The sequence below is a fragment of the Thalassophryne amazonica genome, chromosome 11, assembly GCF_902500255.1.
Source record: "Thalassophryne amazonica chromosome 11, fThaAma1.1, whole genome shotgun sequence".
NCBI lineage: Eukaryota > Metazoa > Chordata > Actinopteri > Batrachoidiformes > Batrachoididae > Thalassophryne > Thalassophryne amazonica.
In genome coordinates, this window is record NC_047113.1 from 5733388 (window position 1) to 5749893 (window position 16506).

General features: G+C 41.7%; 1 protein-coding gene across 1 annotated transcript in view; it reads left to right on the plus strand.

The window, feature by feature from the left end:
- Window positions 1-16506, plus strand: part of gpc4 (glypican 4) — a 170592-nt gene that overhangs the window by 148600 nt on the left and 5486 nt on the right. The window contains exons 3-4 of the mRNA XM_034181484.1: window positions 5235-5632; window positions 13171-13336. Coding sequence (XP_034037375.1) covers window positions 5235-5632; window positions 13171-13336 — 564 coding nt within the window. The remainder of the gene's footprint in view (window positions 1-5234; window positions 5633-13170; window positions 13337-16506) is intronic.

The window sequence follows — 16506 nt, forward strand, 5'->3', positions numbered from 1 at the left end:
CGTAAAAACATATGAATGAAATCCATATAGTTTTTGAAAAAAATAAAAAGGACCTATACTTTACGGACAGCCCTCGTATACTGTAGGATTTTTTTTGACTTACAGAAAGCATTCAATACCATAGATCACACCTTATTACTGGATAAACTATGGAAGTATGGCATCGGAGGATTAGCCCACGATTGTATAGCAAGTTATCTGCACAATAGGTATCAGTGTGTTCATGTTGGTGGGATAAATTCTGAATATTTGAAGTGTAATTGTTGGGTGCCCCAGGGCTTAGTCCTTGGGCCTTTGTGGTTTCTTTTGTATATTAATGACATATGTTTGGTTTCTAAGTTTGTGAGTTGCATTTTATTTGCTGATGACATGACTGTGTTTTGTAGTGGGGATCATTTGGGACAGCTTATGGACATGACAGTTAGGTTTCAAAAACACTGAAACCTAATGAAGTGGCAGGCGTGAATTTTTTCTTTATTCTGATTGAGCACTGCTTGCTTTCCAAAATGTCTTTTGTTGTGAAATGTCACTATATGTCATTCAAATTTAGAACACAGTTGTAGTTAACATAAGCAGACACTCCGTGGGATCTGTGAAGCATCAAATATAACAAATGCTAAAATACCCTTGGCCATATGAGCATTGCCTTGTTTAATTAATGATTAAAATCCTATTGTCTTACGTGCAATTTGTACATGTTCAATAATGCCCTTCTATCAATCAATCAATCATAAACAATATTTTTTGCCTTGTGTTTCTGTTTTGCTATGCTCAGTTAGGTTTCAGTGTTTCTGAAACTGATTAATGTCACTTTGAGCAGTGAAATCAGTCAGTCAGTGAAATCACCTGGTGGAATCAGTGGCTGCAAAGAAAACCTGCACCCTCTTGGCCCTTTCTGGAACAAGTTGCCCACCCCTGCTCTACGTCATGGAATTTGCCTGGTATAAGAAAACTTTAGTCTTGAAATGGATCCTTTTACATTTCCATTACATGAAACAGAAGTACCCCTAGAATGCTCTGATGCCATCTTAAATGACATCGGGGTGAATGAGGGATTATTGTGAAGCGCTTTGAGCATCTGATGCAGATGGAAAAGTGCTACATAAATGCAGTCCATTTACCATTTTAAAGTTACAACATAATGCTGCTTGTTGTGTGTGTGTGTGTGTGTGTGTGTGTGTGTGTGTGTGTGTGTGTGTGTGTGTGTGTGTGTGTGTGTGTGTGTGTGTGTGTGTGTGTGTGTGTCCGTCCTATCAGTGGTGATCCCATTGTATGTGATAATGTGAAAGATTTTCATTTAAAATTCAAGCAATAATTTGTTCAAAATGTACCAGTAATGTTTTTCAAAATACCTTTGGATGTATAATACGGTTGCTCCCTCTGTATTTAGTAGTGAACAGAAGAAAAAAGCTTTTAAATCTGAAGTATGAACTGTGCTGCTCTTAAGTGATACATATTGGAATATAATACAAGACCAAATATTGCACCTGCTATTGCAATAATTCACTGTTTTATTAAGTACCTCCACTCGGCTTCTCCCTTGTTTTCACTTGGGGTCACCACAGCGTGTTTATTTAGCACAGGTTTTATACCGGATGATCTTCCTTACGCATCTCCACATTACATGGGAATAGGCAGGGGTGACCTTGACGAAACAGCAAGGGAACCTCGACTATTGTAATAATTATTGCAGTAGCAGGAGAAATTGCACGGAAACATGCCTCTAAATGTACACACAATACTCCATCAGTGTGTATAGTGGGCCATGTGTGTATAGATGTACATTCATGGCACATAATGCTGTTGATGCAACATTTATTTTAATAATAGTGGAATTTGAGTTTATATATTCATGGAAAGAGGTATTTAGAGGTATATATAGCGAAGATTCGTCCCATCCTGTCTATGGCTGATGCTGAGACACTGATCCATGCATTTATGTCTTCTAGATTGGACTACTGCAGTGTTCTATTTTCTGGTTTACCGTAGTCCAGCATTAGGGCTCTCCAACTGGTTCAAAATGCTGCAGCCAGACTTTTGACACGAAGCAGAAAGTTCGACCACATTATACCCATTTTGGCGTCTCTTCACTGGCTTCCTGTCCCAGTGAGATCAGATTTTAAGGTTCTGCTACTAGTCTATAAAATTGTTCATGGACTGACACCTCCCTACCTAGCTGACCTAATTAAACCTTACATACCGGCCTGGGCTTTGCGTTCTCAGGGTGCAGGACTACTTTGTGTCCCTAAGGTGAATAAGAAGTCTGCGGGTCACAGAGCTTTCTCTTATCGTGCCCCTGTTCTGTGGAATGATCTCCCTGCATCAATAAAACAGTCAGAATCTGTGGAGATTTTCAAGTCCAGACTTAAGACGCACTTATTTTCCCTTTCGTATGGCTAGCATACCATAGTTCTACATTTTTCACTCTTAATTCATTTTATTAGGAATTGGAGCGTGCCAGGGCCTCAACTTTACCTAAATTCTGGGTCTTTTAGTGAAGCTCAGGGCTAGTGGCCGGTGATCACCTTAGTAGTTCCTGTTTTTCTTGTTGTTTAATGCTGGCGGCAAATTATATTGCATTTCTTGTCTTTCTGATGTCTGATTCTGTTTTTTCTCTGTTTAAGGTGCAGCTCCATCCAGAGATGGGAGTTGTATTTGTGCTGGAGACCCTCCTGTCCTGTGCACCAACAGCATTTCCTGTATATTCCTTTTATGACTTCTTCTGTAATTTGTATCTGTATCATGCCCCAAGCAGAGGGTCACCCCTGTGAGTCTGGTCTGCTTGAGGTTTCTTCCTCAGAGGGAGTTTTTACTTATCACTGTTGCTCTGGGGGTTAGTAAGGTTAGACCTTACTTGTGTGAAGTGCCTTGAGGCAACTCTGTTGTGATTTGGTGCTATATAAATGAAAAGAAATTGAAATTATTTATAACATTAAGAGCATTTGTTACATTAGTGGTTGAGTTAGCGGTGAGTTCCTACCTGCTGTTGTAATAATTATTGTAATTGCAACAGCTATTCTTACATACTGGTGGTATCACAATACATGTATTTGTTTTGAACGTATGGTACGCATATGACAGTTCGGTTCACACAACTGCACGCAGAATACACAGTATGACTGTGCAATATGATAGACACATGCTTATTTGTTTTTGTAAGTCACTGACATTTCATCTCATTTCCACTAACTGTGTGTCACTCTAGTTCCTTGCTCTGTGCAGGATGTGTGGCCAGACCCTTAGTGCAGGTGGCGTGGCTACACCCCTGAGGCAGTTAAAGCAAATGAACAAATGATTCCAATCAGAAAGTTTGTGACCATAAACGGAGTTGGTTAATTTTTGTTTTTCTTCTGAAACACGAACCTGAATGTGAAAGTGTACTGATACGTGTTTGTGTTGAATCACTGTCCCAGGATTAGATCAGTGCACATTTGAGTTTAGACAGAAAACGCCACCAACTTAGAAATTGATGTTTTATATGAACTAGTGTAAAATTTCATGGATGACACAGCTGCCGAATAGCGACACTGCGTGAGTGAGCGAGGTTTTATGAGATGCTGTCATTTGAGTACAAATAAAACAAACTTAAAATGGACAGAATAACGTGTTGCACTGTTATTTTTTTGTAACGCGATTGACAAGAGATGTTATCAATTCATAAAGATTTAATGAAAAGGTTTACATTTACACGTTGTCTCACAGTGCCAAAGTGTCTGATGGCAGCTCTGTGCTGCTCAAGCCCCTTTCACACCGGGGCTGCTCCCAGTTGCTTCCTGTGGTGTCATGACAACGCAGGAATATCTGCGTCAGGTGCACGCAGCAGGGGGCAGAGAGGAGGTGAGAACGCAGCCTGTAGGTTCTCTGCACAGAGAAGTCAGAGTGCACAGTTTGGCTGCAGACAGACTGTGCACGCTGACTTCTCTTCTACTTTACATTTGTTCTTGTGCAGAGCTGCAGGGCTGCGCTCTGAGTTCTGTTATAGTTTATCTTTCCTCCTTTGACCGCAAGATGCGTGCGTGAATGAACCGTCCATAACCAAATGTGGAGATGTCTGGAGTTCTACTTGATGTTGACATGTCCTGTCTCTGGCAATCAATCTGTGAGCAGGACTTATGTCCTTTTTTTGTCCTTTTTTTAACTGTGATGACAGAGTTTGAGCAGAGAACAAGGAACTAACGCCTTTTTCTTTTAATTGTTCACATGTGCGCACGTGAACAAACGTCCATGAGTGGACTAGAGATGTCCGGACTTTTTACTGGATGTCTCTGGCAATCAGTCTGTGAGCAGGACTTTTATGGATTTTATTTAAACACATTTGTGAGAGAAGAAGCTGCTGCTGCCTCACAGTGCATCTCTTCACCTGACAGCTCCACATAGAGAACAAGCTGAGCTGTAATCAGCATTTATTTTTTTTCTGTTGTCTTTTTTTTTTTTTTTTTAGCGTGTAGTTTTTACTGCATTGAGTACACGGTATAAAAGCAGTCCTGCGTGATTTATACTGCGGGAACAATGGAACACAACAGGAATCATAAATTGGCTTCCGAGTCACGCCGGGTAACGCCTCTTTGCCCCGAGTTACGCCTCTTTGCCCCGACTTTTGCTGGAACCGCTTCCTTTCTGCGTCGAGCACAGGACGCCAAAAAAATTAAACAGGTTTAATTTTTCGGCGCCCGACTTGCTTCCTCCTTTGCGCCCCTCGCGCTGTTATGCGGCCGAGCTGCATCGTCTCGGCACTGAGTCGCTTCCACGTGACGTTGTCATAATGATGCATGGCGCAACTGGGAGCACCCCAGGTGTGAAAGAGACTTCAGATTGAAGCTCCTGTACTGACCTCGTACCAAACCCTCACATCTCAACACACATATGTACCGAACCATGACTTTTGTGCACCGTGACACCAGTATTACATACCATCTAATCAAATGCTAAGATATACTTTTTGGTCCATCCCCTTGCCCAGCTCTATATTTTGTGCGTTTCTTTTTTTCTTTAGAGTATTCAGTGGTGTGTGTTGAAGTTCAAAATAAGATTCCTTTATCCAGTCAAAATCCAAATATTTCTGTTTAGGGATTGTTTAAAATTTGCTCTCATTCTCTGGGTCTCTAAACATGTTTCTCAACAAATTTAACTTTTGCATCATTGAAATAAATGTGTTCCTGTAGAGATAAACACGCCTACATGTTAATGCTGCATGTAATATTGGTCCCACTAATCCACGCTCCTTCTCTCCACAGAGTTTTTCCGTGAGCTGTTGAACAATGCAGAGGAGTCGCTGAACAGCATGTTTGTACAAACATATGGGATGTTGTACGTGCAGAACGCAGAGATGTTCAAGAACTTCTTTGACACACTGAAGCGTTACTATGTGTCTGGCAGCTCTGCCGTCAACCTGGAATCCATGCTGTCAGACTTCTGGGCCGACCTTCTGGAGAGGATGTTCCGATTGCTCAATGTGCAATACGAGTTCAGCGACGCCTATATGGAGTGCGTCAGCCGCCACACGGAGCAGCTACAGCCCTTCGGCGATGTGCCTCGCAAACTGCGCGTCCATTTGACGCGAGCTTTCATTGCTGCACGAACATTTGTACGTGGACTCTCACTCTTACCGGAGGTGGTCAATAAGGTCTCTAAGGTTAGTAAGTTTTTGTTTGTTTATGCATATGATTGGTAAAGTCTGTTTTAAAGAGGAGCTAGCTGAAAAATAATTCTCATTTTATCTGATAAAACATACTAAAAACATGCATTTCCCATCCTTCTTAGAAGTTTTTTTGTTTTTGATAATTAATAAATTGATAAAATAAAAATTATAAAGAACGCATCTGATTGGTCAGAAATTTTATGACTTATGCATGTGGAGACCAAGCTCCCACCTTAATGTATCCATATTGAATTCTGTGTGCAGGAGAGGCAGAATGTCAATAAGACGTACTGACAAACGTTTCACAAAGTTCAGGTGCCATCAGCGCGATTGTCACAAACAGCCTCTGTGTCTGGACAGACTTGGCTGGCTGTTTAAAATAGAGTCTGACTCACTCATGTATAGACGCAGCCACTAACGTGGTGGTGACCCACAATTCCTCACTTGTCCTGCTGAGAATGGGTTCGAAACCAAAAATTTTTTTTGAAAGACACTGCAGTCTCAACATTATTTGACAGTAAGTGTGTAAATGCGCTGCGAGCCAAAGCCAACGTGAGCCCGGAAACATAACAATTCAAATATGAAGTCTTATCTTACCTGTTTGTTTCAGTCCAATTCATCATTATACAAATAATGAATGTTTTTATGACTTCAACGGTACAAATATTTCATGAGCTGAAAGATGGAACATACCATTCAATGAAATATTTGTTCCATTGAATGAATAAAAAAAAAATCATTTGTTTTATACAATGGCTAAAATAGATCCTTGTCATTTGATATTTTATTAATTTATAAACAACAAAAAAGGGACTTACATTTTGGTGTGTGTCACTGATTCGTTGATGTCAACAGGTTCCAAACAGTCCAACATGAGTCCAAAATTGTGCAAAAACAGTCAGATGACGATGTAGTCCGTGACGCCATGCACTGAGTTTGTATACAGACTGCTGTCTGTTTTCCTCAATCCAGCAAAAAAAAAAAAAAAAATCATTAGAAATTTGCCCAGCTCTTCATCCTAACTTCATCCTAACAGCTCTTCATGCCTACAGTCGGCTTACGGCATAGTGGATTTGTTTTTGTGTGTGTGTTTGTGTGAGTTACAAGAATTAGCACCATCAATTAGTTCCTTCAAATCCTCATCCATCAGCAAAACAAACTCTACCATGTTTAGCTAAACGCTGTCCCCGGTAGTGTGAGCACATGCGGTGGTGTGCAATAGCACATTTCATACCGAACCAAAATTGAACGCTAAAAAGCACTATTGCACGGTAAATGAAACACAATGGCAAATGGTACAAATAATCAATGTTGCGTGACATACAAACCATCAATCAAATGACGAGGATCTACTCAGCCGTTATGTAAAACAGCCTGATGAAAACTATTCAGTCCCCCCAAATAGTAAAGCCATGAATAATGAGCCACATCAGAAATTTCAGTAATTATTGCATCAGCGGACACACAGCGCAGCTCATCTGATCGATTATATTGAGATGTTAAATCTGTTATAAACATACTTTTACAGCTGCTCATAAGGAGTGAACATGCAACGGTTTTACCAAGCCGTTACAATATAAAACATTACAAATAATTACCATTTAGGCTGTTTAAGATACGTTTACCACCTCATGCAGCACAGAAGGTAGAGAGGAAAAAAAAGGCTCCAGCAGTAGCGGTCCTCTGCGATTCCAGAAGCAATTCGTGGCATTTTCAACAGCACAACTCTGACAGAAAATGATTAATCCACTATGAAATAATTATTTTATATACAATATCCAGCACACAAAGAAGGTGGCATAGTCACGACGAAGTGTGTGAGAGGGTGGAGCCAAAATAGCCTGTCCAAAATAACCTGTCTCGTCCTCGTAGCTGCCAAGTGCTCAGATAATGGGCTTCTAACAGCCTCGTCCTCACCACAAACATGCCTCTAACATCCTCGTTAGTCCTCGTAGTAACCCGTACACAAACTGCCCCACGCTCTTGTTGCTAAATTTTGAACTTCTTGAAATTAACACCATGCTCAGAGATGAGCCTCATTAGCCATATTTTCTGCCTCTAAGAGCCACTATTCTCCCATGTTTGTTGAATAACTGGATTCGTACCAAAAAAACATGCTACGTGGCTCATTATTCATCCTTCATTATTCAGTGGGACCAGGGTCTTATCCACATAATCCTCCTGATTTTGGACAACGACGTCTGAAAATAGTTCCTTGTTGGGGGCTGAAGAAACGTAGCATTTTAAAAGAGGCCCTTTGTGTTTTCAGCCTGAACCAGAGAACACCAGTGCTTTGGTGAGTCACAGCGCCTCATTCATTAACGTTACGTCAGCATTTATCACAGCTATCAGTCAGCTCTTCCTGCAATGAAAAGAAATCCACAAAGACAAAAACAAAAAATAATAAAAATTCTAAAAAAACATTCAATTACTCTGTTTGGTGTCTGTGTAAGAAGTGAAGGAGATGAAGCGCTTATGGCTTGCCCCACACGCTTATAAGAGAAGAGTCCATTATACTCTTGCTTGCCTCTACTGGTGGTTGGCTCTCACTGCGGTATTGTATCACTTCCTGTTCCGGAGCACAGCGATGTTTTGCTGTATCTGTTAGCTGTTTAATCTGCGCAGTTAGATTGATCTAGTTAACTAGATAACGATTTGTTTCACAGTGTAATCTTCACATGCCTTAACTAAAGCACTCCCTCTGCTGAATCACCTCTAAATTATTTACACATTATTCACTTTGTGTGTTTTTAGGAATCCGCTACCTTAGCGCAGCTACTAGCTCTTAGCCGATTTAGCATGGCGGCTTCTCCTGTCTCTCCTGCACTTTTCTGCTCTGGGTGTGAAATGTTTAGTTATTCCTCGGCCTCCTTTAGCAGTAATGGTACTTGTAATAAGTGTAGCTTATTCGTAGCTTTGGAGGTCAGGCTGGGCGAATTGGAGACTCGGCTCCGCACCGTGGAAAATTCTACAGCTAGCCAGGCCCCTGTAGTCGGTGCGGACCAAGGTAGCTTAGCCGCCGTTGGTTCCCTTCCAGCAGATCCCGAGCAGCCGCAAAAGCAGGCCGACTGGGTGACTGTGAGGAGGAAGCGTAGCCCTAAACAGAAGCCCCGTGTACACCGCCAACTCGTTCACATTTCTAACCGTTTTTCCCCACTCAGCGACACACCCGCCGAGGATCAAACTCTGGTTATTGGCGACTCTGTTTTGAGAAATGTGAAGTTAGCGACACCAGCAACCATAGTCAATTGTCTTCCGGGGGCCAGAGCAGGCAACAGTGAAGGAAATTTGAAACTGCTGGCTAAGGCTAAGCGTAAATTTGGTAAGATTGTAATTCACGTCGGCAGTAATGACACCTGGTTACGCCACTTGGAGGTCACTAAAATTAACATTGAATCGGTGTGTAACTTTGCAAAAACAATGTCGGACTCTGTAGTTTTCTCTGGGCCCCTCCCCAATCGGACCGGGAGTGACATGTTTAGTTGCATGTTCTCCTTGAATTGCTGGCTGTCTGAGTGGTGTCCAAAAATGAGGTGGGCTTCATAGATAATTGGCAAAGCTTCTGGGGAAAACCTGGTCTTGTTAGGAGAGACGGCATCCATCCCACTTTGGATGGAGCAGCTCTTATTTCTAGAAATCTGGCCAATTTTCTTAAATCCTCCAAACCATGACTATCCAGGGTTGGGACCAGGAAGCAGAGTTGTAGTCTTACACACCTCTCTGCAGCTTCTCTCCCCCTGCCATCCCCTCATTACCCCATCCCCGTAGAGATGGTGCCTGCTCCCAGACCACCAATAACCAGTAAAAATCTATTTAAGCATAAAAATTCAAAAAGAAAAAATAATATAGCACCTTCAACTGTACCACAGACTAAAACAGTTAAATGTGGTCTATTAAACATTAGGTCTCTCTCTTCTAAGTCCCTGTTAGTAAATGATATAATAATTGATCAACATATTGATTTATTCTGCCTTACAGAAACCTGGTTACAGCAGGATGAATATGTTAGTTTAAATGAGTCAACACCCCCGAGTCACACTAACTGCCAGAATGCTCTTAGCACGGGCCGAGGCGGAGGATTAGCAGCAATCTTCCATTCCAGCTTATTAATTAATCAAAAACCCAGACAGAGCTTTAATTCATTTGAAAGCTTGACTCTTAGTCTTGTCCATCCAAATTGGAAGTCCCAAAAACCAGTTTTATTTGTTGTTATCTATCGTCCACCTGGTCGTTACTGTGAGTTTCTCTGTGAATTTTCAGACCTTTTGTCTGACTTAGTGCTTAGCTCAGATAAGATAATTATAGTGGGCAATTTTAACATCCACACAGATGCTGAGAATGACAGCCTCAACACTGCATTTAATCTATTATTAGACTCAATTGGCTTTGCTCAAAATGTAAATGAGTCCACCAATCATATCTTAGATCTTGTTCTGACTTATGGTATGGAAATTGAAGACTTAACAGTATTCCCTGAAAACTCCCTTCTGTCTGGTCATTTCTTAATAACATTTACATTTACTCTGATGGACTACCCAGCAGTGGGGAATAAGTTTCATTACAGTGGAAGTCTTTCAGAAAGCGCTGTAACTAGGTTTAAGGATATGATTCCTTCTTTATGTTCTCAAATGCCATATACCAACACAGTGCAGAGTAGCTACCTAAACTCTGTAAGTGAGATAGAGTATCTCATCAATAGTTTTACATCCTCATTGAAGACAACTTTGGATGCTGTAGCTCCTCTGAAAAAGAGAGCTTTAAATCAGAAGTGCCTGATTCCGTGGTATAACTCACAAACTCGCAGCTTAAAGCAGATAACCCGTAAGTTGGAGAGGAAATGGCGTCTCACTAATTTAGAAGATCTTCACTTAGCCTGGAAAAAGAGTCTGTTGCTCTATAAAAAAGCCCTCCGTAAAGCTAGGACATCTTACTACTCATCACTAATTGAAGAAAATAAGAACAACCCCAGGTTTCTTTTCAGCACTGTAGCCAGGCTGACAAAGAGTCAGAGCTCTATTGAGCCGAGTATTCCTTTAACTTTAACTAGTAATGACTTCATGACTTTCTTTGCTAATAAAATTTTAACTATTAGAGAAAAAATTACTCATAACCATCCCAAAGACGTATCGTTATCTTTGGCTGCTTTCAGTGATGCCGGTATTTGGTTAGACTCTTTCTCGCCGATTGTTCTGTCTGAGTTATTTTCATTAGTTACTTCCTCCAAACCATCAACATGTCTATTAGACCCCATTCCTACCAGGTTGCTCAAGGAAGCCCTACCATTAATTAATGCTTCGATCTTAAATATGATCAGTCTATCTTTATTAGTTGGCTATGTACCACAGGCTTTTAAGGTGGCAGTAATTAAACCATTACTTAAAAAGCCATCACTTGACCCAGCTATCTTAGCTAATTATAGGCCAATCTCCAACTTTCCTTTTCTCTCAAAAATTCTTGAAAGGGTAGTTGTAAAACAGCTAACTGATCATCTGCAGAGGAATGGTCTATTATTTGAAGAGTTTCAGTCAGGTTTTAGAATTCATCATAGTACAGAAACAGCATTAGTGAAGGTTACAAATGATCTTCTTATGGCCTCAGGCAGTGGACTCATCTCTGTGCTTGTTCTGTTAGACCTCAGTGCTGCTTTTGATACTGTTGACCATAAAATTTTATTACAGAGATTAGAGCATGCCATAGGTATTAAAGGCACTGCGCTGCGGTGGTTTGAATCATATTTATCCAGTAGATTACAATTTGTTCATGTAAATGGGGAATCTTCTTCACAGACTAAGGTTAATTATGGAGTTCCACAAGGTTCTGTGCTAGGACCAATTTTATTCACTTTATACATGTTTCCCTTAGGCAGTATTATTAGACGGCATTGCTTAAATTTTCATTGTTACGCAGATGATACCCAGCTTTATCTATCCATGAAGCCAGAGGACACACACCAATTAGCTAAACTGCAGGATTGTCTTACAGACATAAAGACATGGATGACCTCTAATTTCCTGCTTTTAAACTCAGATAAAACTGAAGTTGTTGTACTTGGCCCCACAAATCTTAGAAACATGGTGTCTAACCAGATCCTTACTCTGGATGGCATTACCCTGACCTCTAGTAATACTGTGAGAAATCTTAGAGTCATTTTTGATCAGGATATGTCATTCAATGCGCATATTAAACAAATATGTAGGACTACTTTTTTGCATTTGTGCAATATCTCTAAAATTAGAAAGGTCTTGTCTCAGAGTGATGCTGAAAAACTAATTCATGCATTTATTTCTTCTAGGCTGGACTATTGTAATTCATTATTATCAGGTTGTCCTAAAAGTTCCCTGAAAAGCCTTCAGTTAATTCAAAATGCTGCAGCTAGAGTGCTAACAGGGTCTAGAAGGAGAGAGCATATCTCACCCATATTGGCCTCTCTTCATTGGCTTCCTGTTAATTCTAGAATAGAATTTAAAATTCTTCTTCTTACTTATAAGGTTTTGAATAATCAGGTCCCATCTTATCTTAGGGACCTCATAGTACCATATCACCCCAATAGAGCGCTTTGCTCTCAGACTGCAGGCTTAGTTGTAGTTCCTAGGGTTTGTAAGAGTAGAATGGGAGGCAGAGCCTTCAGCTTTCAGGCTCCTCTCCTGTGGAACCAGCTCCCAATTCAGATCAGGGAGACAGACACTCTCTCTACTTTTAAGATTTGGCTTAAAACTTTCCTTTTTGCTAAAGCTTATAGTTAGGGCTGGATCAGGTGACCCTGAACCATCCCTTAGTTATGCTGCTATAGACTTAGACTGCTGGGGGGTTCCCATGATGCACTGAGTGTTTCTTTCTCTTTTTGCTCTGTATGCACCACTCTGCATTTAATCATTAGTGATTGATCTCTGCTCCCCTCCACAGCATGTCTTTTTCCTGGTTCTCTCCCTCAGCCCCAACCAGTCCCAGCAGAAGACTGCCCCTCCCTGAGCCTGGTTCTGCTGGAGGTTTCTTCCTGTTAAAAGGGAGTTTTTCCTTCCCACTGTTGCCAAGTGCTTGCTCACAGGGGGTCGTTTTGACCGTTGGGGTTTTTCCGTAATTATTGTATGGCCTTGCCTTACAATATAAAGCGCCTTGGGGCAACTGTTTGTTGTGATTTGGCGCTATATAAATAAAATTGATTTGATTTTGATTTGATATCACACTTCTGCTTTAAATTCAGCACCTCTAGTGGCGATTAATTTTTAGTGAATTTGTTTAGCACGATAATTATTAATAGAAAATGAAAATTTTGAAAATAACTGCAAAAAGTTGTTTTATTTACCACTTAGAATGACACTATTATACGAAGCAATTTGCAAAAGGTCCTTTTTAATCTCTTGAGTGCACGTAGCATCTTGTGGTGTTGGCTCTGTCCCTCTGTTCTTGGCTTGCTGCCTTCATATGTTTCTCTGAAAAAAAAAAAAGCGTCTGATTGATTTGGGGAGGATAGTCGGGCTTTTCTGCTGTCAGCTGTGGTGTGATCATAACAGACTGCTGACTGCCTCCTGCAGGTCAGCGCCTCTCCTGGCTGTGTGCGAGCAGCCATGAAGATGTTGTACTGCCCGTACTGCTCGGGCCAGGTGGCCCTCAAACCTTGCCAGAACTACTGTCTGAACGTGATGCGGGGGTGTTTGGCCAACCAGGCCGACCTGGACACAGAATGGAACAATTACCTCGGTAAGTGGTCAGCGTGTGAATGGGCAAAATATTCTGTTGCCATGCTTGGCTTAACCTCAGAAAATCTCTTTGTGTCACAGTGTTGCAGTTGGCAGCGAAGTCTTAGTTTTTTTTTCTGTTCCAACTTCTACATGTCGCAACTGGATATTCTGTCTAATCGTAAAACCTTGATAGAACCTAATCAAGTCTCATTTAAACTTATGTTGTGTTCTACCCTTTTGTCCACAAAATTAGTTTGACATGATGAAATTGGAGTAATTAAAGGGGATAGAGAATCAAAATCATCTTTGTCATGTTTTTGGTGTTAGTTCAGATTCTCCCCGCTGTGGGGAAAACACACAAAGTGCCAGCAAGTTTCAGAACCTCTATTTCAAGTATTTCTCCTTTTTTGAATTGCCGCCAGAAAACAGGCCAATCCGTGTTTGAGAGAAAAGTTACGTCACTTTTTCACCAATAGCCCCCCCACACACACACGCCCCTTCGAAATTAATTATTCATAAGGTTGTGCCCACACATTCCTACCACTGCAAGAGGAGCAATGGCGAGCTACAGGTGTGCCTTCCCAGGCTGTCATAGCGGACTACGATCTTTACATATTCTTCCCACGGAAAGCAATGTACGCGATCACTGGCTTTTATTCATTTTTAACCGCTGATCTGTTAAATAAGTTAGTGAAGATTACTGTCGTTTCGTTTTCGCTACAACGCGCTCAACTTTTGTTCAGAATCAGCTTCTTATCACTGGTAACGACGCGGATTTCCTCTCACTCAAACCCGCAGCTTCACAGTGCTTTAAACCGTCATCCACAGACTTCAATAGCGACACAAGTGCAGCAAAACGAGACGAGTCATTGGATAAATGCTGGGCTTTGTCCCGCCCATTGGACGCTCTGCGTGTCTGGGGGTCTATGGGGCAGTGGGCGGGCCTCGGTTGGCCCGGACGCTCAGCTTCTGCATGATGATTGGATGATCTGTCTGAGGCTGAATCCATTTTTGATTGACAGCGAAATGAGCGAATCAGCGATCATTTTCATTCTGTTCTGAGTTGAACCGGAGACTTTCCTAATCCTCTTAGCGGCATTTTCAGTGAGAACAAGGGCAGCCAATCAAACAACGGCAACCGATCAGCGCCAACACCTACGTGCATTTCATAATGAGGTTGCCAAATAAGCTCCGAAACAACGCCATTAAAAGCTAATGAGGCATTCTAAACCCAGCATAGTAACATAGCTGTTTCAGAGAGCCTTTTAGGAAGGTTCTGAGCCATTATAGACCCAATTTTTTGGGGGCTACATATCACATCACAGAACAAGGATTAATGCCCCATTCAACCTCTCTCTATCACCTTTAAATGATCGATACACAGTCAAGCACCCTATGATGAAATGTAGTTCTTTTCTTCATTAGTATGTCTGTAAAATGGAGAGGTATGGAGGCATAAACTTTTAGTACACCTCCCAGTAAGAAGGTTCTCTGTTCAAGCCCACCCATTCCCCATTCTCCTTGTGCACCTGGGCCCTTATGCTCGGTGCATTCCAAAGTCCTCTCAAAGAGCTCCTAACTTAAAATAAAATATCCTGGGAAGGACTCCCAGCCTAAGAGAGACCCCAAGAGGTATCTGAGAGCAACTCTGGGCAAGGAGTTGACAGAAACTCCTATCTTAGTGAGGAGACGGGGGTCCTGTAAGAGCTGTGATTGGTTGTCACAGAAAGGGAAGGGGAAATAATAAAATAAATGCGCTCTGCACTCCTACATATGAATGAACAGTAAAATCTGCCGATCATATAACTGCATTAAGAAATGCGTAATCGTGAAAATAATTTAATGTCATGATGATGATACTCAGCATAATTAATTTGGAGTAATCGCCGGGCCAGTAAACCTGTAAATTCTTGTGCTGCAATGCTTTATGGGAGTTCTGGGTTGTGGGGTTTTAAACGTTATTATTGTAGTCCATGATAGTTTAACAGTGTTGTTAGTGTTATTGATTTATTGTGTTTTTGTAGTTAGGTTTAGTGTAGGTTTAGTGAGTTAACTGTCACCATGTTGTCACCATTGTGAAAAGTACACCGTGTTTGATGCCGTCCCTGTGTTTTATCTGAAAAATAAGAGCGCCTCCTAGTGGCAGAGTGCCAAAGAGACAAAAGCTCTCGCTTGTCTTTCATTATTTTATGCAGCTCACCACAAAATAAATTGTTACACAGCTTGAAGATGTTTGAACATATCTCATTTACATGCCGTGTATGTCAGAGAACAAACCAAGCATGAAGTCAAAGGAATTGTCTGTAGATCTCCGAGACAAGATTGTCTCAAGGCACAAATCCAGGTGAAGGGTACAGAAACATTTCTGCTGCTTTGAAGGTCCCAATGAGCACAGTGGCCAACATCATCTGTAAATCGAAGAAGTTTAGATCCACCAGGACTTTTCCTAGAGCTGGACACACATCTAAACTGAGCGATCGGGAGAGAAAGACCTTAGTCAGAGAGGTGACCAAGAACCCGATGGTCACTCTGTCAGAGCTCCAGCATTCCTCTGTGGAGCGAGGAGAAGCTTCCAGAAGGACAACCATCTCTGCAGCAATCCATCAATCAGGCCTGTATGGTAGAGCGGCCAGTCGGAAGCCACTCCTTAGTAAAAGGCACCTGAAGGACTCTCAGACCATGAGAAACAAAATTCTCTGGTCTGATGAGACAAAGATTGAACTTTTTGGCATGGATGCCAGGCGTCATGTTTGGAGGAAACCAGGCACCATCCCTACAGTGAAGCATGGTGGTGGCAGCATCATGCTGTGGGGATGTTTTTCAGCGGCAGGAACTGGGAGACTAGTCAGGCTGGAGGGAAAGATGAATGCAGCAATGTACAGAGACATCCTGGATGAAAACCTGCTCCAGAGTGCTCTTGACCTCAGACTGGGGCCACGGTTCATCGTTCAGCAGGATAATGACCCTAAGCACACAGCCAAGATATCAAAGGAGTGTCTTCAGGACAACTCTGTGAATGTCCTTGAGTGACCCAGCCGGAGCCCAGACCTGAATCTGATTGAACATCTCTGGAGAGATCTGAAAATGACTGTACACCGATGATCCCCATCCAACCTGATGGAGCTTGAGAGGTGCTGCAAAGAGGAATGAGCAAAACTGCCCAAAGATAGGTGCACCAAGCTTGTGGCA